Source organism: Rhinatrema bivittatum, chromosome 2, assembly GCF_901001135.1.
Source record: "Rhinatrema bivittatum chromosome 2, aRhiBiv1.1, whole genome shotgun sequence".
Lineage (NCBI taxonomy): Eukaryota > Metazoa > Chordata > Amphibia > Gymnophiona > Rhinatrematidae > Rhinatrema > Rhinatrema bivittatum.
The window spans coordinates 290240037-290265613 of NC_042616.1; the positions used below are offsets into that span (position 1 = coordinate 290240037).

The 25577-nt window shown below is 42.3% G+C and overlaps 1 protein-coding gene across 10 annotated transcripts in view; it reads right to left on the reverse strand.

The window, feature by feature from the left end:
• The window catches only part of ARPP21 (cAMP regulated phosphoprotein 21), an 896408-nt gene that overhangs the window by 297653 nt on the left and 573178 nt on the right, over window positions 1–25577 (reverse strand). For 9 of the 10 annotated variants that reach the window (XM_029589611.1, XM_029589614.1, XM_029589617.1 and 6 more), the window contains exons 6-9: window positions 24975–25101; window positions 20339–20417; window positions 18973–19032; window positions 17381–17521 (exon numbers count right to left, since the gene is read on the reverse strand). In XM_029589611.1, coding sequence (XP_029445471.1) covers window positions 17381–17521; window positions 18973–19032; window positions 20339–20417; window positions 24975–25101 — 407 coding nt within the window. The remainder of the gene's footprint in view (window positions 1–17380; window positions 17522–18972; window positions 19033–20338; window positions 20418–24974; window positions 25102–25577) is intronic. The other variant, XM_029589613.1, reaches the window with a different exon arrangement.

Sequence of the window (25577 nt, forward strand, 5' to 3'; positions counted from 1 at the left end):
GGTTTCATAGTTTTTATAGTTAAATATAACCATATAATAACAATATATATGCTATTATATCATTTTATGTTCATGACCTGTGTGTGCATCAGTCCAGCTGGGTAGGCTTCACTGCTGGTTAGTGGTGAAGGCTGTGTTTTTGTTTTCTCAGTAAATAGTGCACACCGTTTCCTGAAACAAAGAGTATCCACATTTTTTTTTTGGGGGGGGGGGGGGGGGGGTGGGAGTCCTAGGGACGATTTATTTTGGGTGTCTGAACTAAAATGAAAATGGATGTTTTGAGTCAGATTACTCATTCATTTGAAAAGAATGCACATCCCTAGTGTTAAACTTTTCTTTGAAAAGACATTTTCATTGTTTCAGTAAACATGGATTGGTGTAGAAAAGTCTCAAGTATATGATACATTTTTCTTTTTCAAAGAGAAAAGTGGAAAGATATTATAGCTTATGGGAAAATTTTAGTGTCATCTCTTGTACAACACCTTCATCTTTCAGCAACCATACTTGCTAGTAGCTAACCCTTTTAAATAGTATACATACTTAAGAGATACTGGTCCAAGGCAAGTACAACATTTTAGACTGTAGGGGGACTATGTTAAATAGTGCATGGAGAGAAGCATTTCATGCTATTTCCAATGAACCTGCTAATGCCTAATTGATTCTGAAATTTAATTTACATGCTAAATTTAGTGTATACGTGCTAACAACTTTAGGTTTTAGTTTAGTATTCATGCAAGGACCTTAGAGGGTTACTTTCAAAACTGTTCGCATCTGACAATTTACGCATGTAAATGGGCACCTCCAAAGTTGCTACTGTATTTTATAAAGAGAAGGTCCAAAGAAACAAACCAGAAACCGATACAATATTGCAAGTAGCGACCAAAAGAAGAAGATCGGTAAACACCAAGGATTCTTTATTAGCACAAACCGTCATAAAAAAAAGCCCGACTCCAGCAGAGTTTCGCTCTATTCTGAGCAAAAAATAATATCGGTGGTGCATTTACGGTCAGCAAGCATTGGTTGCGGTGGTTTCATTTCCCGGCACTTACAGTATGCTACATGGATGTTAAGGATGCTGTGAATATGGAAGCTGTATGAATTTCTACAAATAGGCAACCACCGGTATTATTTTTCAAACTTTGCTCAAACAGGTTATTCATCAAGCTGTGTTCCAATGTATATGATTGTAACAAGTAGACCGCCTTGCATGTAGCAATACCATCATAGCACCTGAAGCAGCTCAGAACAGAGCGAAACTTGGCCTGAGTTGGGCTTTTTATGACTGTTTGAATAAAGAATCCTTGGTGTTTACCGATCTTCTTCTTTTGGTCGCTTCTTACTGTATTTTATAACCAGCATGGAAAGGTTATAAAATACATATAGGCGATTAATGCTTGTGTATCTCAAAAACACGAGCCTCACAAGTTTGGACTTATCCGGATAAATGTGATTTATCCAGCTGAGTAATGGCATATAGCCAGTTAAGTCCGAAAAGTGCTACTTAGATAGACAAGTTCTGCTTTTCAGGCTTATCCAGCTATGGAGGCCTGCTGCTACTTATCTGGATAAATTGGAATATAGCCGGATAAGTGTCACTAAGTAGACAAATCTGAAGTTATTTGGATATCTAATGAATGGGAAAGGTGTACTTAGCTAAATAATGGTGAATAATGGGAATGGTGTAAGAATGGGAAAGGTGTAAGAATGGGAAAGGTGTAAGAATGGGAAAGGTGTACTTCGCTAAATAATGGTGAATAAAATGGAAAATGTCATAATGCCTCTGTATCGCTCCATGGTGAGACCACACCTTGAATACTGTGTACAATTCTGGTCGCCGAATCTCAAAAAAGATATAATTGTGATAGAGAAGGTACAGAGAAGGGCTACCAAAATGATAAGGGGAATGGAACAGCTCCCCTATGAGGAGAGACTAAAGAGGTTAGGACTTTTCAGCTTGAGAAGAGACGGCTGAGGGGGGATATGATAGAGGTGTTTAAAATCATGAGAGGTCCAGAATGGGTAGATGTGAATCGGTTATTTACTCTTTCGGATAATAGAAAGACTAGGGGGCACCCCATAAAGTTAGCGTGTGGCACATTTAAAACTAATCGGAGAAAGTTCTTTTTCACTCAACACACAATTAAACTCTGGAATTTGTTGCCAGAGGATGTGGTTAGTGCAGTTAGTATAGCTGTGTTTAAAAAAGGATTGGATAAGTTCTTGGAGGAGAAGTCCATTACCTGCTATTAATTGAGTTGACTTAGAAAATAGCCACTGCTATTACTAGCAATGGTAACATGGAATAGACTTAGTTTTTGGGTACTTGCCAGGTTCTTATGGCCTGGATTGGCCACTGTTGGAAACAGGATGCTGGGCTTGATGGACCCTTGGTCTGACCCAGTATGGAATGTTCTTATGTTCTTAATAGGGTCATTCTTTAAAGCGCAATGGCCCTAATGCACGGAATAACTACTGCATCGTGTTGGTAATATTTAAATTCAGGAGGGATGAATAGTTAGGGCAGGCAAAAAAAAATGTATTTCTGGTACCGCTGCACATTATCACCGGCAGTAGCACCAGAAACACCACCACCTTTTGGTGTGGCATTATGGAGCCGATAGTAGGCAGCGCTGCTGCAACCACAGCGGGCAAAAATGCACTGCCGCGATATGGCTGGCTGCCCACTATTCTTTACCTGGGTAAACTGGGAATTAATTTGTAAACTTAATATGTGTCTTAAAATCTCCCCACGTATGCAGTAGAAGTGGCATTTGCATGCACTTAAAACTGCATGTACATGTGCGTGCAGTCAACTTATTTTATAACATATGTACATGTGCATGTTATACATGTGTATGCTATGCCTGGTTATAAAATGGCCGCATTGATGGGCGCTGGCTGACAAAGTTGCGCACATGTGCACCCATGCGTCTGTTTAAAAGTTACCATCTTAGAAGTAAAATTTAAGACCCGCACATTTGCCGGCACACTCACATAGAAGCGCCAATTTTATATGTGCGCGTATTATTTTATATGTGTGCCAATTTTATATGTGCGCGTATTATAAAGTCAGCAATCCCCGCTACATGCACGAACGATTTTATATTGACGTAGGCGAATGCTGTCCTGAGCGCTTAAGTGGGGGGAACTTTAGTAGGTATGCGCAGAAATGCAAATGGCCTTTTTCCCACTTCGCTCCAGTAAAGGAGAGATCCTTCCTAAACCGCCTAGCTAACTTGCCTCCCCTTTCACCTATTACCTCGACCCTTAAAAGCTCGCTAACTATTGGTTTTTTTTTGTTACATGTCTTATACGCCATCCAGTGCAGAAATAAAACTACACAGCAGGGGACGCCGGTGCGCTTGTGAGCGTAAATACTTACATGTTGGGTTCATGCTATAGACCCAGCCAGCCCAGATCACGCCCCCTCCCCTTTTGGAAAGAGAAATTTGTATGCGCATACTGGGAGATACACACGTAGTCGCACTGGTTTTAAAATCCGTCACACGTATACCTCCTGGCTTAGACATGCGTAGGGCTTTTAAAATTCACCCATTAATGAGTCTGGCCCCAAGACGGAAACTTTCAAACAAGCGCACAGACACTCTGTGGTGGCCATTTTATAACATGTGTATATGCGCACATGTTATAAAATAGCCTGACCACATGGATATGTGCGCCCAGTTTTAAGCGGGTGCATGCCTATGCGCATAAATCCAGCTTCTATTACGAAAATCGGAGTATTTTAAAAGGGGCGTGCATTCACACCAATGCCAGTTTCACCAGTTTATTCACCCAGTTAATAGCTAGGTTCTCCAAATCCCCATGGTTTAATAGTCTGCCCTCCCCCAGTTACCCCAGACCCTTTAAACCCGAAGAAATGGCTCTGTTTATATTTTAAACTTTCATCTTGTCCTTAGCAGTTGTAAACTTATAAGCCACTGGCACATAAGTATTTCCATGCACATCTCGTGGCCATTCCCCAAAACGCCCATGCCCCATCCAGACCACAATTACACCCCACCCCTTTTTGAAAACTGTCAGCACAGTTGGAGATACATGCGTATTTGAGCGGCTTTTAAAATTCAGTCGGTGTGCACAAGTCTAACTTGTGCACACATCCTCCAATTGATGCACACACCGGACTTTTAATATTCACCTCTAAAGCGGTAACTTTCAAAGTGATGCGCGTGCGCACATTTGCCGTGCGCGCACATGGAAGCACTGATTTTATAACACGTGCGTTTAGCAAATGTTGCAAACCTGTCACAGGTTTTCTCACAGGACAGCAGGATGTTAGTCCTCACATATGGGTGACATCACAGGATGGAGCCCAATCACGGAAAACTTTTGCCAAAGTTTCCCGAACTTTGACTGGCCCCTACTGGGCATGCCCAGCATGGCACCAACCCTGCAGCCAGAAGGGGTCCCCCCCCTTCAGTCTTGTTTAAAAAGCTACAGGAAGTGCAGAAAAATAAAGCAAGAAACGTAACAAACCCAACACCACGGGGTGGCGGTTGGATTTCGTGAGGACTAACATCCTGCTGTCCTGTGAGAACACCTGTTACAGGTAAGCAACATTTGCTTTCTCACAGGACAAGCAGGAGAGTAGTCCTCACATATGGGTGAATACCGAACTGAGGATGTCCGAGTATGCACCAAATGTACCCAGGTGGGCAAGGCACTAGGACTGGGGTGAAATTTGGCCGAGGGCATCCTGAACCCTACCGGGCAGGAGGAAGAGTGTTGGTATGTCAAGTTGTAAAAAGGCTGCACAAGACAGATTGGCCGAAGATGGAATCTTGTCTTCTGGCCTTGTCCAAGCAATAGTGGGCTGTAAAGGTATGGAGAGAACTCCAGGTGGCAGCCCTACAAATATCAGGAAGCGTCACCGAGCGTAGGTGCGCTACTGAAGTCGCCATGGCCCTCACAGAGTGTGCTTTAACACGGTCTTGAAGTGGAATGCCTGCTTGGCAAAAGGATATGCAGTCCGCAAACCAGGAGGAGAGAAACTGTTTACCCACAGGCTGCCCCAATTTGATGGAATGAAAAGAGACAAACAATTGAGTGCTTTTCCTGTGGGCAGCTGTACGGCCTAGGTAGAACATAGAGCCCGTTTACAGTCAAGGGTATGCAGGGCCTGCTCTCCTGGATTGGAATGGGGCCTGGGAAAAAAGGTAGGTAGTATAATGGATTGATTGAGATGAAACTCTGATACTACCTTAGGCAAGAAATTAGGGTGAGTGCGGAGTACTGCCCGGTCCTGCAGACGTTTAGTGTAAGGTGGATAGGTAACTAGGGCCTGTAACTCACTAACTCTGCGAGCCGAAGTGATTGCCAAAAGGAAAATCACTTTCCAAGCGAGATAGTGAAGTTCACAGGATTGGAGAGGCTCGAATGGTGGTTTCATGAGCCGACCCAAAACCAGGTTGAGGTCCCAAGAAGGGGCCGCAGAAAGCAGTGGAGGCTTGAGGTGAAGCAAGCCCTTCAGAAAACATGTTCAAGGGGTTGTACTGATATGGGACCATCCCTGACACCTTTATGGAAGGTGGCCACCGCACTAACATGCATTCTGATGGAGGAAGTTTTTAGACATGACTCCGACAAGTGCCAGAGATAGTCCAGAAACTTCATGATTGCACAGGTAAAGGGATCAAGGGATTGAGAAGAGCACCATGACTGAAACCTGTTCCATTTGTAAAGGTAGGATTTTCTCGTGAAAGGCTTCCGTGAAGCAATCAGGACACAGGAAACTGATTCAGAAAGGTTAAGTGGCTGAAGGATTAACCTCTCAACATCCATGCAGTCAGGACAAGGCTTGAAGATTGGGGTGGCGTAGAAGCGGTCCTAACCCAAGGTAATGTGCCTGCAAATGGAGAGATCCTGAAGTATTGGAAACCACACTTGGTGCGGCCAGTGGGGTGCTATCAGGATCATGGTTCCCTTATCCTGACGTAACTTCACGAGAGTTTTGAGAGAAGTGGAAGTGGAGGGAATGCATATAGGAGACCGGTTGCCCATGATAGGGAGAATGCATCTCTTGGCTGATAGTGTTGGCTGCGAGAGAGAACAGAAGTTCTCTACTTTGCAGTTTTGAGATGTCACAAAAAGGTCTATTTGAGGGTAACCCCATTGTTGGAAGATCGAGTCCGCTATTGAGGGGTTTCGAAACCACTCATGCGGTTGAAAGGTGCGACTTAGTTTGTCTGCCAACACATTGTCCACTCCCGGCAAGTAGGTGGCCTTGAGGTACATCGAATGGGAGAGGGCCTCCTCCCATACCTGCGCAGCTTCCTGACACAAGAGGTAAGAGCCCGTCCCTCCCTGTTTGTTGGTGTAACACATGGCCACCTGGTTGTCTGTCTGAATCAGGATGACTTGGTTGGAGAGGCGATCCTGAAATACTCTGAGAGCATATCTGATTGCTCGAAGCTCCAGGAAATTGATTTGGTATTTGGCTTCCTCTGTAGACCAGTTCCTTGTGTCTGCAATTTGGCCACATGTGCTCCCCTGCCGAGATTGGAAGCATCGGTGGTGAGAGTTATTTGAGGGTCTGGAGCCTAGAAGGGCAAGCCTTGGGGGAGATTGATCTGATTTTTCCACCAAGCGAGACACTGAGTGAGTTGGTGACGTGGACAATGGTCAACAGGGGCTGAATGCATTGAGTCCATTGTGACCTTAGAGTCCACTGCATGACTCTCATGGCTAGACGGGCCATTGGGGTGAACTGGACGCCATGTGTCCCAGTAGGATGAGAAAGCAGCGTGCAGTCGTGTAGCGCTTAGACTGCAGCTGGTGTTCGAGAGAGACGAGAGTGAGAGCTCTTGTCGAGGTAGAAAAGCTTTTGCCTGCAAGGTGTCCAAGTCTGCCCCTATGAATGATAAGGTTTGAGATGGGACTAAGTAGGATTTGTTGTAGTTGACGAGAAATCCTAGCGAAATCAGTGTGTAAGGTAAGATGTAAGGACGACAGAGCAGTTTGCTGAGTGGGAGTTCTGCTCAACCAATCGTCTAGATAGGGGTAGACGTGAACACCTTGAGTCCTGAGGAAGGCTGCAACTACTTCGAGACATTTTGTGAAGACTCGTGGTGCAGACGCAAGGCCGAATGGAAGCACTCTGTACTGATAGTGCTTGGGGCCTACCAGAAATCTCAGGTATTTGCGATGAGATGGAGTTATTGCAATATAAGTGTATGCGTCCTGGAGGTCTAGAGAGCAGAGCCAGTCTCCTCTTTGTAGAAGAGGAAGAAGAGAACCCAAGGTTATCATTTTGAACTTTTCTCGATGGAGGTACTTGTTGAGGGCACGTAGTTCCAGAATTGGACGAACGCCTCCTGATTTTTTGGGAATTAGGAAGTACCGGGAATAGAACACTAGGCCGTGCTGAAGATAGGATACTGGTTCTATTGCCTTGGACTGGAGAAGGAGGGAGATCTCCTGTTCCAGAAGGATGGAGTGATCGGATGTTCTCCATGTCGGTAGAGATGGTGAGTCCGGTGTGATGGAGAGAAAGTTGAGATGATAACCTTGAGCGATTATCGCTAGGACCCACTGGTCTGAGGTGATTGAGTGCCATCTGTTGTTGAAATGGCACAATCGACCTCCCACTGGTATGTGAGGCAGTAGAAGCTGGCTGCTGCTCTCTATGCAGGAGTCAAAAACCGGAAGCAAGGCCCAGCTGAGGAGCTGCTTGTGGCTTTTGTTTTCATATCCGACGAGACTGGGTTTTTTGAAATGGTCTCGTAGAGCGAGTTCTAGCCGGTGGTGGGTAGGATTTCTTTGGACGGAAGAAGGACTTCTTAGTGTCTTTTCATAAAGGCTGTTTTGAGGAGTACTCAGAAGGCATGAGAGAGAGCTGTCTCAGAGTCTCATGATGGTTCTTGAGTTCTACCACCATTCATGGAATCTGTTCGCCAAACAGATTGTCTCCAACAAAGGGCAGGTCAGATAATCTGTCTTGCACTTCAGGGCGAAGGTCCTAAGACTTGAGCCAGGCAAATCTTCTTGCCGAGATAGCAGCTACAGATACCCTGGTAGCAGTGTCAAAGATATCGTAAGATGATCTTATCTCATGCTGGCCCGCCTCAAAACCCTTGTTTACTAGGGTTTGGAGCTGATCTTGAAATTGCTGAGGCAGGGAGTCTGTCAAGTCTTGTATCTGCTTAAATAAGACCCTGTTGTATTGGGTCACATAAAGCTGATAAGAGGCGATTCGGGAGATGAGCATTGAGCCCTGGAAGACCCGGTGACCAATGGCATCTAGAAATTTTTGCTCCTTGCCTGGGGGAAAGGAAGTGTGGGGTTTTGATTTCTTTGCCCTCTTTTGGGCAGATTCTACAACCACAGATTGGTAATCCAATTGAGGTTTTTGAAAACCTGGGGCTGACTGTACCAAATAAGTGGTGTCAGCCTTCCTGTTGACTGGAGCAACAGAGCCAGGGTGTTCCCAGTTCTTTTTGAGGAGATCCAGAAGAACTTTGTGAATAGGGATGGAGGTTATTTCCTTGGGAGCATCCAGGAATTGCAACAGCTCCATCATTTGATGCCTGTCATCTTGTTCAGTCTGTAATTGGAAGGGAACCAATTCAGACATCTCCTTCACAAAATTTATGAAGGAAAGGTCCTCTGGAGGAGAACGCTTTCTGCTTTCAGTAGGAGAAGGTGGTGAATGCAGGTCATCAGTGTCTGGTGAAGAATCATCAGTCCAGGTATCGTAGGGATCAGCACCTGCCCCTGTAGGAGCCCGAGGGGGATGGGACGGTGGAATCCCTGAGGGTCCTGCTCTAGGCTCTGAAGGAATCAAAGGAATAATTGGAGGCACCGATAAAGGCATCGAAGGCACTGGTGCAGGCATCGAGGGCATCGATGAATGGATCGGTGGCACCGGACGCATCGGCATCAATGGATGGATCGCTGGTGCCGAAGGACTTATCGGCATCGATGGCTGAAGCATCGGTAGGACTCCCGATGGAGGTATGCGGAATGGTGTTTCTCCTCCCGATGACAAGGTAAGCAGAGAGGGCACCGGAGCTATCGGTGACCCGGGATCCATAAGTGGAAAAGCGGCAATGAGCGCTTTTATCCTCGAGAGCAGCGGTGCCAACGCTGCCAGAATCGGGTCAGTGGTCATTTCCACGATAGGTACCGGTGTCGGTGCCGGAGGAGCTTGGAGTCGATGCATCGCCTTGTCAATGGGCTCCTGAACCAGCCGGTCCAGTTCTTCTCGGAGACCTGGAGCAAGCAGCCCCGGCACCAGAACAGAAGAAGGAGGCAGAGGCATAGCCAGATGGACCACCGTTAAAGGCGGAGTCGCGGCTCCCAATCCCCTTTCGGGTGAGGGTTGCCTTGGTGAACCGATTGCCAAAAAGGTCGGTGCCTTTTCTGGACAGGGTTTCTTCGACGGCGGCTCGGACGATGGCGAGGTAGATGATTTTGCTCCCTCGATGGTCCAAGACTTCTGATGTCAGTGGCGATGTTTCTCTCTACGATCCCCTCGGTCCTGAGGGGGAGTAGAGGTGGTGGTTGAAGGCCAAGAAGTCATCTATGCTGGACGGTCAACGGTCGGTGGTCAATACTGATGCAAAGTTGACGGTGCCGGTTCTGATGACATCGATGCAATGGACGGCGTCGGGGTTTGAGCACGGAAGAGAAGTTCCATCTTCTCCATTCTGGCCTTGCGACCTTTTGGTGTCATTAGGGCACATTTGGTGCAGGTCAGGACATCGTGCTCACATCCGAGACACATTACACAGACCTTATAGGGGTCTGTTATGGATATGGTGCGATTGCAGTCCGGGCACCGACTTATCTTATCTTATCCGGGCACCGACGTATCTTACGCGCGCAACCCTTTGAAAATCTACCCCTAAGTGGGTACCTGAGACAATAGGAGATAAAGTGACTTCCTAAATCCACCAGGAGAAGTGGTTTCTCTGGTTCTGCCTATTACTCTAAGCAGTAGGCCACTCCTTTTCCCTGTTGGGAAAAATAGTAATGCCATTCTAGGGCATAGTGTAATATTTGTATTGCTACCTTTTCATATACAGGGTTATTACTGTTTGAGTTCTGAAAGTTGCTGTTTCAATATGGGATGTTTGCTGTGGTTTCTGAGTGACATTTTTGCAGGGAATCTTTTTCCTGTGGTGAGTAGTAAAACAAAACCATCCCAGTTCAGCACAGTCAGTCAATAATTTCAGAAACTATCTTTGGCCAATGTGGCATGGATTTATTTTTATTTATAAATTATATATATATATATATATATATTTTTTTTTTTTTTTTTTTTTGGCAGTCTATTCCCAAAACTCACAGATGACATATTCAGACACGGACATGATTTCTGAAACATTCTTATGTTTATAGCTATATCTTTTTATCTGTACCTATGGTAACAAAGTAATCTGCTTTAAAAAGCTTGACAGGTGAAATATATATTATTATTAATTTATTTATTTGATTTATATCTATAGAGATCTATATATATGCACACACAAAACAAAGTTAAATATTTAAAAGTGTGCGGCAATTTTCAAAACCGTACACTTTATTGTATTTATTTTCTCATATTTGATGTCACCCCCTAACAATTCAAAGAATGGGTACGTTTACTCACAGGCTATGGACTAATTCTTAAAGAGAAAGCATGAGTATACTTTCTTTTGAGCTGTGCATACATATAGGTGAATTTAGGGTGGGCAATTTTCAAAAAGGCCTTTTACCTGGGTAAATCAACATTTACCTATGTAAATGACTTTCTAAAATTTTGCTTCCTATCTCCAATTATGCTTTTTTACTGGATTGTTTTGAGAAGGATGATGGTTGGGGGTCAACATCATTGTTGAGTTTAATTGTCAAAACCTTAGAGGAAGATGGTGGTGGCCTATAAGATCTGAGGCTGAATGTTCACCAGGGTCCCCGTGTACTGGCCCTGTAGCTTTGCATGCTGACTCATGGCCTGACTCATGCTATCAGGTAGACAGAACAATATCTTCCTTGAGCTATTCGCTATATTGGTAGTACTGGAAATTTGGGGTGCCAGATTGGCGAATAGAAAAGTAGTGTGCAGATCAATAATGTTGCTATAAAAGGCAATTAACAGATTATTAGTGAGCATCCACGTACTGATTACCTTGTTGAAAGATATTGTCTTGAAATGCCTAGAGCTGAATATAGTGTTCTGGGTGAAGCACTAGGGGTGTGCATTCGTTTTCGCCGTATTGGCGATCCACAACGTATATTGCACTATTCGTAGTATTTGTGGGGAAACGAAACGTATCGCGATTCCCCACGAATACACGAATCTTCGACGAATTATACGGCCACCTAAATAAAAATTTAAACAAACCCCCCACCCTCCTGAACCCCCCCAAGACTTACCAAAACTCCCTGGTGGTCCAGCGGGGGGTCCGGGAACCATCCCCTGCACTCACACCCTTGGTGCCGGTTTCATCATGGCGCGGATAGCCTTTGTCACAGGGGCTACCGGTGCGCTGGTCAGCCCCTGTCACATGGCCATCGGCGCCATCTTGTGCTCCTACCATGTGACAGGGGCTGACCAATGGCACCGGTAGCCCCTGTGACATAGTATGGGCAAAGGCTATCGGCGCCATTTTGAGTACTGGCATCGGATGGCCGGAGTGCAGGAGGTCGCTCCGGGACCCCCGTTGGACCCCCAGGGACTTTTGGCCAGCTTGGGGGGGGCCTCCTGACCCCCACAAAACTTGCCAAAAGTCCAGCGGGGGTCTGGGAGCGACCTCCTGCACGCCGGCCATCCAATGCCAGTACTCAAAATGGTGCCGATCGCCTTTGCCCTCACTATGTCACAGGTACCGACGGTCGACCCCTGTGACATAGTGGGGGCAAAGGCGATCGGCACCATTTTGAATATCCCTGTGACATAGTGAGATCAAAGGCGATCGGCGCCATTTTAGTACTGGCAGCGGATGGCCAGCGTGCAGGTCGCTCCCGGACCCCCGCTGGACTTTTGGCAAGTCTTGTGGGGGTCAGGAGGCCCCCTCAAGCTGGCCAAAAGTCCCTGGGGATCCAACGGGGGTCCCGGAGCGACCTCCTGCACTCCGGCCGTCCGATGCCAGTACTCAAAATGGCGCCGATAGCCTTTGCCCATACTATGTCACAGGGGCTACCGGTGCCATTGGTCAGCCCCTGTCACATGGTAGGAGCACAAGATGGCGCCGATGGCCATGTGACAGGGGCTGACCAATGGCACCGGTAGCCCCTGTGACAAAGGCTATCGGTGCCATGATGAAACTGGCACCGAGGGTGTGAGTGCAGGGGATGACTCCCGGACCCCCCGCTGGACCACCAGGGAGTTTTGGTAAGTCTTGGGAGGGTCAGGAGGGTGGGGGGTTGTAGTTAATTTGAATTTTAGCTGGGACATGAATAGAAATCGCCGTATTAACGCATCGGGGCGCCATACGGCCGAATGCAACGTATCTGCTCCCTGACGAATCCGAATCACGAATGCAACATATGGTGTCCCTCTGCACATCCCTATGAAGCACATGCCAGATATGCAAAATACCCAGGATGACATTCTACCTGGTTTAGTCTCTTTAGATCACCGGCCCTAAACATGAAACAAACATTTCTGGAGGACTCTAGTGATTTGGAAGATGATGCTCTGAAGCAGATGATAGGCTCCTTGTCTGACAGCATACACAAGAACCACTGTAGTGGGATTGCAGATTTTAGATTATTTTCTACCAGATATGGAGCATCCTGGCACTAATCCATAGCTATGTCAGGCTATGAGATATATATATCTACTAGTGAGCAAAAAGGGTGAATACCTCATTAGTTAGTATTTCCTCTTCATTGGTTTGCAGTTCCTTCTTTGTAAAAGATTCCATAAAAAACTTAGCAATTAAGAAACTGGATGGGTCAATTCAGGCAAACCCTCCCCCCCCCCCCCAAAAAAAAATAAAAATAAACCAAATCTGGCAGCCTAAGACACCATACAAGGCCTCCTATCTGTCCTTCCCAAAATCTACTTCATCAGATATGCAGTACAGATTTTCTATGCTGTTTTCTCTTTGGCTGTCTTGGTAATCAAAACTTGTAGCCCTGGCATGACACACCCAATTGGTTTTGGGTTTGCTTGCCAAGGATGTCACTCTGCTAGCAACAGCGTGCAGGTGTTAATTCACAGGTCAAAGACCAATCAATGGGACAGAGCCATGCAGACTTCCCAACATCGATAAAGAGGATCCTCATCATACCCAATAAGGAACCTCTAAAAAAGTTTTTTGAAGCTTAGGCCAAAGGAGGTCCTATAGCTACTGACACATGTGACCGGTCACCCTCACAAATTTCCAGTTTGAATTAGTTCTAAATAAATAACATTCAAATAAAGATCTTGAGGCTTATTCTTATGAAACATTCTTTTCACACTGGGATGACAACTGCAATCTCAATTGTTGGTGTGTCCCCAGTTAAGATCATGAAATTGTTTTAATGTTTTTATTGTTACATACATAAAAAACGTAAAACATTATACTCCACATTAATCTTGTTTTGGAGACTGCACTATATAAAATATGCTAAATAAAATAAAAATATACCAACAGCAATTAGAGACATAAAAAATATATATATCTGCCCCAGAATATTTGGTGCAAGGGGTAGTTGGGGAAGGGGGTGACAAAACAGAGGGGTAGGGTAAAAGGGGTGGCTTATCAACCTAGCATGTTAATTCCTCTAACATCCTGTTTATGCATTACATGTAATGCCCACAGTGTGGGTTTGTGTCTCTCATACATCTCCTGGTGCACAAGAGGTGAGGAATCTTGACAAACAGCTTGGGTTTTCATTGGGAGTTACACTTGGAAGGTGGGGAATATGATCACACCATTTATTACTGCTGTTCCTATAGAAAGTGATGTGCTCAGCCTAACGTGATTATTCAGCCGAGAGGCAATGATTTAGCCCATATTTGTATCTTTGATCTTGTGTAAAAAAAAATGCAAAACATCCTAAATTCAGTTATCTTTATTTCCAAGCACATAGTTTATCTGGTCCAGTGTCATTCCTGAATTGGTTTGAGGGGGGGGGGGGGGGGGGGTGATGTAGCACGGTTGAAAACATTGCAAAAAAGGATCAAAGCCAACATTTTTTCCAGTCTGCTATGAGGCACAAGTTAATCAATTTAATTTGCCCTGACTTGTACTAGCTTAATAGGGTGCATCTGTTGGATATTTGTCTGGATACCTTTAATTCAGTATGCCACTGAAAGTTCATTTTTGAAGATAACTGCAGCTTTAATATATAAAAACAAAAGGAGGGGTGGTGTGTGCATGTTCTATAGAGTGTTATTTCACTGCTGGTGTCCTTGACTGTTTTCATGGGACAAATAGGTGCACAGTCACTTTGCAAAGCAGAAAAGGCAGAGTTCAGGTCATGAGTGGGTTTCAAAAGACAAAGTGGGATGTTCACATAAGAAACAAATGGGAGGATGAGTCATGCTCAAGCTTTGACAGATGAAATGAGGTCTCCTCCTGTCTAATGTGCAAAATAAGAGGAAGGTAGTATTCATCACAAGCTCTTCTCTGGCAGATGCTGGTACATGTAACTCTCAGAGTCCTAGCTTCCTACGGCAAAGTTACTCATTCACTTAATCAAAACCTGCTACCTCTTGCTTAAATTTCAAAAGCAAAGAATGATTTTTAATGCTATAATGTCAGATGGTATTGTGTGACCCAGCAAAAAATATCTTGGAGCATTACTGAATCTGAATGTAAAATGTAAATCAAATCATTTGCACATTTTTTATACAAACAATAAAGCTGTGATTGTGTACTTCCACTACAAGTTATCCATCTATTTTCTAAGAATGCAGGCCAGCAAGAGGGCAGACTGTGAAGAATCATGGTGATAAAGTGGCGGGGGAGCCAATGTGTGGCTTCCTAGCAATGAGAAACCAAGGTCAGCATTCAGCTGGACTTGCCCAAAACATGGCTGTGAGAGCATAACAAGCCACCTCCCTCATTTTACTCTCCCCTACCCCTGCGAGACGATGGGGGTTGACGGGGAGATGGGGAGAGAAGGCTAGGAAGTAGTGGCCAACTGGGCCAATCTTCGCAAGGCATTTTCCTAACACACTGGAAATATTGGTATGTGGAGGAAGGCAGCACTATGCAAAGTGTTATGATAAGAATCCCTGCTCTGGTCAGCCTATCACTCTTTCCTCCTCCTGCTGGTCCCCCCCTCCCCCCACCTCCAAGCACCCCCGAATCAGCATGTACATTTATGTCGTGGGGAGGGTTCAATCAAAGGTTTTTTGGTTTTTTTTATGGAGCCAAACTGGAGGAGAATGTCCATGCTTGAACTTCAATGGAAGAGGTAGGGCCTCCAGTGAAGTCAAGAAATGGCAGGATGGACCATTTTAATAGATGAGATGGGCCTCCCATTAAGGAAGTAACCAGCAAAATGTAGGAGAAAGAGATATATGATGGCAACCAGCAGCTGGGGCACAACTTCCCAGGGCAGGTCACGAAGTCATCGGTTAGTTAACCAAAGCAAAGAATGATAGATAATGGTATAAAAGTTCTGAGGTGCTGCGCATCCCAGCTGAAAATATCTTGGACCATTATTGTAAATCAAATGTAAATAGGAATGAAATAATTTGTATATTATGTTGTAAATAATAAAGTTGTGGTCATGTTCTCCCACTGTAAGCGAAATAGCTTCTTATTGTTTAACAACCTAGGTCAGATAAGGTAGGGACAAGGCCCCACAGTGGGAGCTAGCTGGCAGCTTATCAGTGTCATGTGGTCTACAGTTTATTTGGGTTGACCCTTTATGTCAGTCTGTTCTACGACCCTAAAATATGCCACTTTTCACTGAATTGATCATCAAAATTCCCTCAATGGCAATATAAAGGCATTATAATAACAAATGTGGACCCATTAATAATTAGACTGGGATCTGAACATTAACATGTAAGAGATGCAATTTTTTTCTGTTTGTCCTGAGGGAAAAGAAGATAAGAAAATTCTAGGGCCACTTATTTGAGAGGCAGAAATGTAGTATAAGTTAAGTAACAGTTTGGGGCATGGAATCAGAATAATCACCAAGAATGGAAGGAGTGCAAGCATGCAGTAACTAAGCTATTTACCTACACTTACAAACTAGCTGCTATAAGAGGGTGCATCTTATGAATAAGAGGTATGGCTGTGCAATCAGTGATTCTCCCACACTGAACTGGTGAATACCAGAATTCTCACAGATTTTTTAAGGAAATGTAAAATTATGCTATTCATTGCCTATAAGTGTATGTGTTTTTCCATATGATTTAAAAAAGGAATATATTAAAAATAAATTATATTATACACTGCTGATGCCTTCTGCATGATCAGATGGTCAGATTACTGACTGTGAAATGATAAATTATTACTTCTGAGGAATATGACTCCTAGATCCCTGTTCACACAATGCTATGGATGATAACCTTGCTACTGTGAGACCCTGTGGAGGCTCACTCAAAAGTATCGGTGAAGCACATTCTGTAAAAGTGCATTGCTGTCAGGTTTTATTGAAGAAACACATCTTGAAAACCAGAAAGGTATTAAGGTGAAAGTTGGTGTAATATCACAGATGGAAGCCTGGGTAGTGCAATCAGTTTCAGCTATAGTGATATCACAGTGCAGATTAACGTGAATCAACAGGACACGGCGTCGGCTAGGGGGTTTGAACACGAGTTTAAATAAACATGGAACTTATCTGTAAGAATTAAAAAAAAATAAAATAAAATATAGAGCTTTATATAAATAAACTGCATTAAAGAACCAAGCAAAGCAATCATATGCATAGCATGCAAAAAGGGCAACTTAATAGAGTATGGACTTTCTTACTATCTGTGGGTTAACCTGCCCTACAGTAAATGAATGAAGCAGCATATTGTTTTTGACAATTCTTGTTTCGCTTTTCGACACAGAGCACAGATTTATGTTTCTGGACCATGTAACTATATAATAACACCACACAAATAGCTAAGGCTGAGGACCATGAATCATTATTTGTACTAACACACCATGGCAACTCTTAAGAGTCTGAACTACAATGCACACTATCAAGAGAGAAATCTTGCATCATAACTCAGTGTCAACCACAGCATGTCATGCAGATTTCGTGTGTGCTATTTTAAGGGTGCAATATAATTTTCTTGATGATGTGTGAGTTAGCCGTAATGCCCGATTCCCATCTCTCATACCCCAGTCTTCCCTGGATGGATACAGGAAGAATGTTAGAAATGAGAATGGATGGTAAATAAGAGTTCTAGTGCTAAAGAGATGAAATGAAAAGTACTTATCAGGGAAGTGCTGTAACAGGGAAACGTAAGAAGCACAGTGAAGTCATTACTTACATTCTAGTATTGCTAGTCTTGTTGATTATCACTGATTTTCCCGTTTGATCCACATTGTGATCCATTCCAAAGTAAGCTGCCACCCTATGCACTAACATCCGTTGATACGATGACATTTGAGGGAACTTCTTATAATGATTACTGGAACAAAATCAACATTTGAAACTGATGAGTTTAGTGGGTGGAGTGCAATAAAATAGAACAAAACCCACATGATGCAACATTTGCAGATGATATTTGACTTGATATTTCACTAAACATGTATTTACTGCTCTCGGGCAACAGTGACCTATCATGCTGTGGAGGCAGCATTCCCAGCTCCCAGGGGAAGAGAGAGTGTCCTAGTCTTCATTCACAAGTGACACCTAGTGGCCCATATTCAGGATCCACTGACTCCATGTGGGTACATGGTCTATGGCCTCTGGCAGAGGAGAAAGAAAGAGGGATTAAAAAATGGGAGGGGGCGGGGGGGTGTCCCAGGTACTTGTGAATGAAGGCTTTTCATACCATAGCAACAGAAGAGGCAGGAGCTATCTTCTGTGTCAGCCTGTACCCGTCCCCCCCACCCACCCCCTATATACACACATACAAAAACATTATATCACAACAGGATCCATATTTTGCTAAGTAATATCGTGCAAAAATGACTTCAGTAAGGTATAAAACTGTCTTCTCCATTTGTACGCAAGACTAGGTAAGCAAAGCTTGATTATATTTTCTATGATCAGTGTAGTGCAGATAGACATCATAAATTACATCTCCTGGTCTACATCAACTATATGAAGGCTCCCATTTCCCACCTTCTCATCTATTCTGAATTTCCATATGAAGGGCAACCTTGTTTCTTCCTCTCTTAAAAGTTTATTTTCGTTTTGCAACAATTCACATCTGCATTTTCTTGTGTTCTTTGAGAGACATATGAAAAAAAAAAAAAACCCAGCCCCCGCCACCATTTCCCCCCCCCCTCCCCCATCAGCACCACCCCAGAATCTTGGGCATATCAACAAGTCATCATTTGTGTAGACAGAAAACAAAACAAAAACCTGATTTTACTTTCTGAATTCCTAGGTATGCACTTCTATCATATCTGTAAAGCAAGAGGGAATTTTAAATCCTTCCTCTCCTCTCTCTCCCCCCTGCCACCTCCCCCTAACAAAAGGATGCTGTTTCCTTTAGAACTTGTAAGAAAATGCTGTGTAGTGCAGAGAGCAAATTACATGGCATATTAGCTGATTACATGTTTGAAACAAGAGCTGCATTATACACTTAGGAATGAAAGCTATACAATTATTTCCAGACATAACTGACTGGAGCCAGCTGGAACCCATTAAAAAGGGCAATAATAAAAACACTCTGCTTCTTCTTACAGCTATACTGGTAAATGGCTTCTGGGCAGGGCATTTTCGAGGGCTACCCATCGAAGAGGAACATTGGTCTCCCGTTTCCCTCCCCCCCCCCCCCGTGATTTATACATACCACTCCTCAAACAGATGCAAAACAAGAGCAAGCATATTTTATATGGAAATGCACAGTGCCAGCAGTTCCGCAGACTTACAATATTAGACTACGTGTGATCTAGAATGGTAGCTTACTTGTTGTCGCCAATAAACTCGATAATTTCTTGCTCCATTTTCAACAATATCATTCTGTCCCTGCAAAATAAGCACACACGTGAGGGGGTCTCCGTGTCCGCACCCTCAGTTTCCCCGATCCTGTTAACCCTTTCTGACTACTTTTTACTACCACAGGACATCCTTATAAGCTCCTGCTTAGCGTGCACACATTCACTGTATCACTGAAAGTCAGTCTTTTCTTTAACCTGTGTCTGAAGCACGAGATCACAACACGGCGGACGACGTGCATGCCAATGTAATTTATAGCATCAGTATTGTTGATCTTCATCAGCCCATTTTTCATAAGTATACGCCATATACAAGAGTGAACAAATTATAGAAAAAATCACATATATTCAACATGAACTATTGAATAAGATTCACTCTCATGCACTTATTTCAAATGTGCCTGCTCATTTATGTCCTGAGTTGAAAAGCAGATCATCTGTTAACTCTGGACATTGTTCAAAGCCCCTGAAGAAGAAACTTTCGAAACACCAGCGGTGTCCGGGCATTTGGCTGAGCCGAGCTGACGAGCTCATTGCTCTAGTCTTTTTTGAAAAGATAAGTTCTTTGTCCTTTCACTAAAATAGAGTTGATGTTATAAAGTTTTTCACAAAAAATTTGTTCTAAGCAAAAGCTTCTTAAAAAAGTCTTTTCAAAAAATCTTTTCTTACGGTTTAAAAAGATGGCATACTTCAACGTGAAATGAAAAAGGGTTACCCCATGATTAACATAAATGAGCAGGCACATTTGAAATAAGTGCATGAGAGTTAAAACACGGTTTCAGTGTAAAATGTATAATTGCTCAAGTATGAGGGTGTACCTTATTCAATAGTTCGCGTTGAATATATGTGATTTTTTTTTCTATAATTTGTTTACATTTCTATCACATATTTCACCAATTTTTTTTATACTGATATACAAGAGTGAAGCAGAGAGTGAAAATTTAAACTAAAAACCTAATACTCATTAAGAACACCTTGCCAGTCTATGGAACAATTCACTAAAACAGAAGGGCTGTTAAGCTGAACTGGATGGGGTTTTTTTTCCAGTGAGTTAGACTGTAAAAAATATTCAGACTGTTAAGGGCATGCAGTATTATAGGCTTCAACATACAGTCGAAGGGTTCCACTATACCTAGGCTTTATGCAGATTTATCCATACATTAGTAGAGCTCAACTGCATCTTATTACTCTGATATCATACAGGAATTGTTTACTTGCTTCATATTCTAGGCACAGGTAAACTTTTTTCCTGATTCAAGCAGTGAAAATATCCACTATGTTAGTGGAGGTGGGGAGCGGGGGGTGGGAAGAAAAGCAGTATCTGTGCAGATACCTACCTGGGATTATTCTTTAATGTGTTAACCAGAAATTCATGCAAGTCTATTCCTGTTGAGTCTGTATATTCTTGGCTGCAATCTGAAATGAAGACCAGGTCTGTTAAAGCAGCTGACCAGTTTCATCATCATCTGCTCCTAAGTTTTGAAGCAAACTCAATATAGCCAATGTTCTATTTAAGCTCTGTTTATATAATGCATAGAAAATAAAACTATACATCAATGAACAATACGAATGGCTAGATTTACTAAATGGTTTTCCCTGTTTTCCTGACCCAAAAATAAGTTAGAAGGGGGATATAATAAACATATGATCCAAATTAATAGGTCCAACAGCCAAGGGAGCTCCCTGTCACGAAAAGGTTAGAAAGTAGACTGGAGGACAGAGACACCAAAGAAGTAAGAGAATGTTGAGTGGTCCTATCAATGCTATTTTTCTAGAACCAAAACATGTGTGGCATTAATCCAGGGAGGTCGTGATACCAATTTGGGAAGTATCTAGTGCAGAACCTCTCCTGGAAACTAGTGGGATGTCTCCATGAATAAGTTCATCTTGAGGAACTGAAGGCAGAGAAAAAATGGCCCAGGCACACATCGCAAGGGAGAGTGATTTCCAGAGGCATGACAGGAAATAGCAACGGCAACAAAACTCATTTAGGAAACACCCAGCACTAAAACAAAGCTGCACTCATTTTTCTCCCTCGCTGCTCATTAGCATAAAATCCTGAAACAGTGGCCATGCATATCGCCCTCTACGCAGCAGGCCCTAGCTTACAGCAAAGGTGTGCAACAAAGTGAAAGTTATTATTCCCATGCTATATCACTGATGCAGGGTTTTATGTCTGATTATAAAATTTAGTTCTTTGGGTTTTTTGGGTTTTTTTTACCAAAACCGGGAATTATAATTTATAAAACACAGCATATTAATACTGTGAATGATTAGTCAATGGCATTATAATTCACTTCCATCAGAACTGATGACATTCAATTCACGTTAAAAATAGGAATATCTTTACATTAGTATATAAAACAAAAGTTGTAGTAGATACAGAATAAAATAAATTAAGAACAAAAGCCAAATCATTCCTTTATTGTATAAAGGGGATATATAAGCTGAAGAAAGGTAGAATCCAACAGTCCAACAAGCTGATTTGGCCTTTTCTAGCACATAAACCCCCCTCTAGGTAGGAGATGTGCTCATTACAAAAAGATTGAATGTGTCTCGAAAACCCTTCTCTCTCTTGCTGTGTACAAAGCAACAGCAATTTATCTTTCAAACACCATTGTGCACTATATAAAATGGTAAGACTGTGTTTATGTTTGCAAAACAAAATACAATAGGAGGAAGAGAGCAGGTAAAACCTGAATGGTATAGAAAAGTGAAGTGTGTTAGCTGTTATTAAATTTATGTTGAATAAAGTCCAAGTACAGCACTTATGCTCGCTATGAAAACTACATCCCATTCAAAAAGGATATTTTAAATATATAAGACTGAATAGGACCTTTTCTGAAACCATTTGACCAGCTGAAACACCAAAAGCAATCAGGCCAATAACATTCTCAAAAAAATAATGAAAAATAAAGTGGATCTACTGTTAATGACAGTATATAAAACAGGCTAATTGAAGATTGTTACATTCTTTGACATGTCCTGCTCGTATTTTCATAAATCGGGTTCAGTTTTCAGTTATACAGTTTGGCATCCAATAGTTACGTCTAATATGATGGATACGCAAAGATCACAAGACTTTCAGTGTCTGTGCTAAAAATCCTTCCCATTTAGACGCAGAGAAGCCACGAAGAGCTCGCAAACAAGAGAGAGAGAGAGAGAGAGACTCTGTATACATATATATACACACACACATACATATATATATATATATATATATATATACACACACATACATATATACACACACAAACATATATACACACACAAACATATATACACACATATACCACACACACATCACTCTAGAGGGGCACTCTGAATTGGGGTGGGTTGCTACAGAATTTTCATCATTTATAAGGACTATAATTCTTTACCAATGTATCTCTTTCTGTTCGAGCTTGCAAGATTCACGTGTAAAGTCTGTAGAAGTACACATGGCAACAGTATTTTAAAAGCTATGCGCGCTCTTTTGCTTGCGCTGCAAAACGTGCATTTATGGGCACACACGTGTTCCTTTTAGAATTTACCGGAAAGTGTCTACATGAACAAACTCATGCATACATTGGGCATATTCTGGATGTTGAAAATGCTGCCCTTCCAAACAGCAGTCTTACTTGTATTAAGGAGTGTCAAAGAGGCATTATCATAAAATTCAAAAGAAATAGGCTTACTCAAATCTGAAGTTGGTCTTCAAAAGATTCAACCACCACCACCAATCAATTTTAACATACAAAATACTGCAAACCATAACCATATATTGCACATTAATCCTCATGAGTTCAAAATAAATCATCACGATGATCATCATCATTTATTTATACCATGCCTTTCCAACCAAGGCGTTCAAGGCACGTTACATATAGAATTGTAGTTGTAGGATAGGCCAAACCAAATAAAAAACATGTGGATTATGCAGAAAGAACAAAGCAAAAAAGTGCCTGAACTAAAGAAAATGATAAATTACAGCTACATTGGGAAGCACACTCATACACTTCATATCTCACAAGAAGGGGCTTTAGGCAAGCATCCCCATTGTTTTAAGAGTTCTGAAAATTTCGATATCATGTTTAGTATATCAGTATCACTGAATAACTGATTTAATATACAATCTTTCTACACAAATATAAATTACTATAAATAAAAACTAGCACTATAGTTTTGAAAATTGCCAACAAGTTTTACAAACTGATTAATTTTAATCTTTGAAACAAATTCTCCATATATTTTTTGCACCTACATAGGGAGGCTCTGCAATAACTAATGTGGTCCCAAAGTACAGTAAACTAATTAGGATGTGAATCAAGACATATAACTATCAGTAAAGAAAATAAAGCACATTATGCAATAAGGATCTGCAGGGACATTTTTTTCATTTTGGTTCATTGTATTGTATTCTTTTCTGGACCATTTTTTTTTTCATTTTGTGGGCTTTGTTTTGATTTTATTTATTTTGAAAAATAGCATGTACTATTTGTAAACAGTACACATTTCCTGAAATGAATGAACCCAAAGATTTGGGAATTTTTTTTTTTTGAGGGGGGGGGGGAATAGGGGATTGAGCATGCATCTTGGGGTAAACAGAACCAAAATGTAAAACGACAGCTTTGCTTCAGAATACCATTTGTTTTAAAATGAATATTATGCAAAGTATTTATCATATTAAAAGGCAACAGCTGAGGCTCCAGAAGATTCGACACCTCACTTGAAGAGCTCAAATGCATTTCTACAGTTAGATTGACCTGATGGCTTAGCAATAGTGCTGAACAATGCCAATGTGAAAGATCTGGGCTCATTCTCTGAGCTCTGCCTCCAGTCCTTGAGATAACCTTGGCTAGATATGCTTGTGTTGGCAGCATTCGCAACTCCTAAGGTGGAAAGGGAGTCCCAGTCACCAATGAGACAGCAACACCTGCTGCCGGGCTCAGGGTGCACAGGGAGAGAACTGTGGTTGCTTGGCACCTGGACGGGGATTGCCACTCGTATGGAATAACCCCCCCCCCCCCCCCCCCCCAGATAAACTGAAAAAGAATATTCAAGGACTATGGCCCCAGTAGAGGCCAGGTCCAGCGAAGCAGGGAGTATAAATGGGGGAAGAAAGACACTACTGTGCCTCACCCAAACCCTCCCTTCTCCCCCGACAAACAACCCTGTACAGCTACATAGCACAAAGCATTTTTTTAAATTTTTCTTTAAAGCAGATTAAAAACCTTATCTGCAAGGATCTACAAAAAGTTAGTGAAACATTACCAGCTACACCATCTTCCTACTTATGCTACTTTGATACCTAGTGCAGGATTAGATGCATAAATGGAAACAGTCAATGCTTTGAATATTACGTCTGGACATCTAAAGGGAAACCATAAATCTGGACTACCCACTTAAGACAACTGTCTAAAGTTAAACCAGAGATATTTAGACGAACAACTGGAGACATCTGAAAATTTCTTGAACATCAGGTGCCGACAGCTGCTGAGTGTAGATTTTAAACATCTAACTTCCTGGCAACCTTTGGAAAGTATAAAGTATTCTATAATATTTTTTAAAAATGATGCTAACACAGGGGAAAGAGCATCATTAAACAGCATCATGAATAAAACTATGGAAAATTAAAAGGCAGGTCGTCCCCCCCACCCATGTGCCTGAAATTTTGAAAAAGTGTTCAGCAACTATATGCGCAGAGAAATTGTACAATTAAGCACTTCTTAGAGGCAGAAGTAGGCAGTCTCTAACAAACGTGACAGCTCTCTCAAATTAAGCCCCAGCTCATTTGTGATGTAGTCCTATTGCCTCCCATTTAATCACCAATGAAAGGAAACCTTTAAATGCCACACAGTGCCAGTACCTGATGCAAGCACATTAAATGCTAAGAGACTTATCTAATTGCAAGAGAAATATTTTTGCTGCAACCATACATGGTTTCATCTCCCCCCTTTGGTGCCTGGTCACACAGTAATTTTAACGTTTTACCTTTTGACAACATTTTGGTCTTGCTTTTCTCTCTCTCTTTACTTTTGTCTTTCTCAGGGTCATCTTTTGCGGGCACCTCATCTTCCTGCAGGTTGGGGGAAGTGGATAGCTGCAGCAGAACAGATTCCTATTTCACAAAACAAAACTCCATACAGTATTTACAATAGTAATTCAATCGGCAGATGTTAAAAGTTGTATCATCTTCTTGCAAGACTCAGTTTTGCCATGGCAGAAAAATAAATTTCAGACCCTAGATTCCAGTCACAGTAAATATAAAACAGTGAATATGTTTAGCTTTTCTCACTATTATCCCATATTTCCATGCCAGTGTCTTAAGTTTTGCAAATGACTTTTGGCACGCAACCATATTTTAAGGGAGAGATATACTTTTCAACCCTTCTTCACTAACACTGTATTAAGCTTTACAAGCATAAGTGAAAATAAAGCGTTTAATCATTAGAAATACACTAAAAGACAAATTTAAAACAAAAGGATTTTATAGTAGAAACAATGGTTTCAAATGCTCAGTGGATGATATTAGTGTGATATTGATTAAATACTGATAAATAATGAAGCACAACTAAACCACATTGCTGTACTATT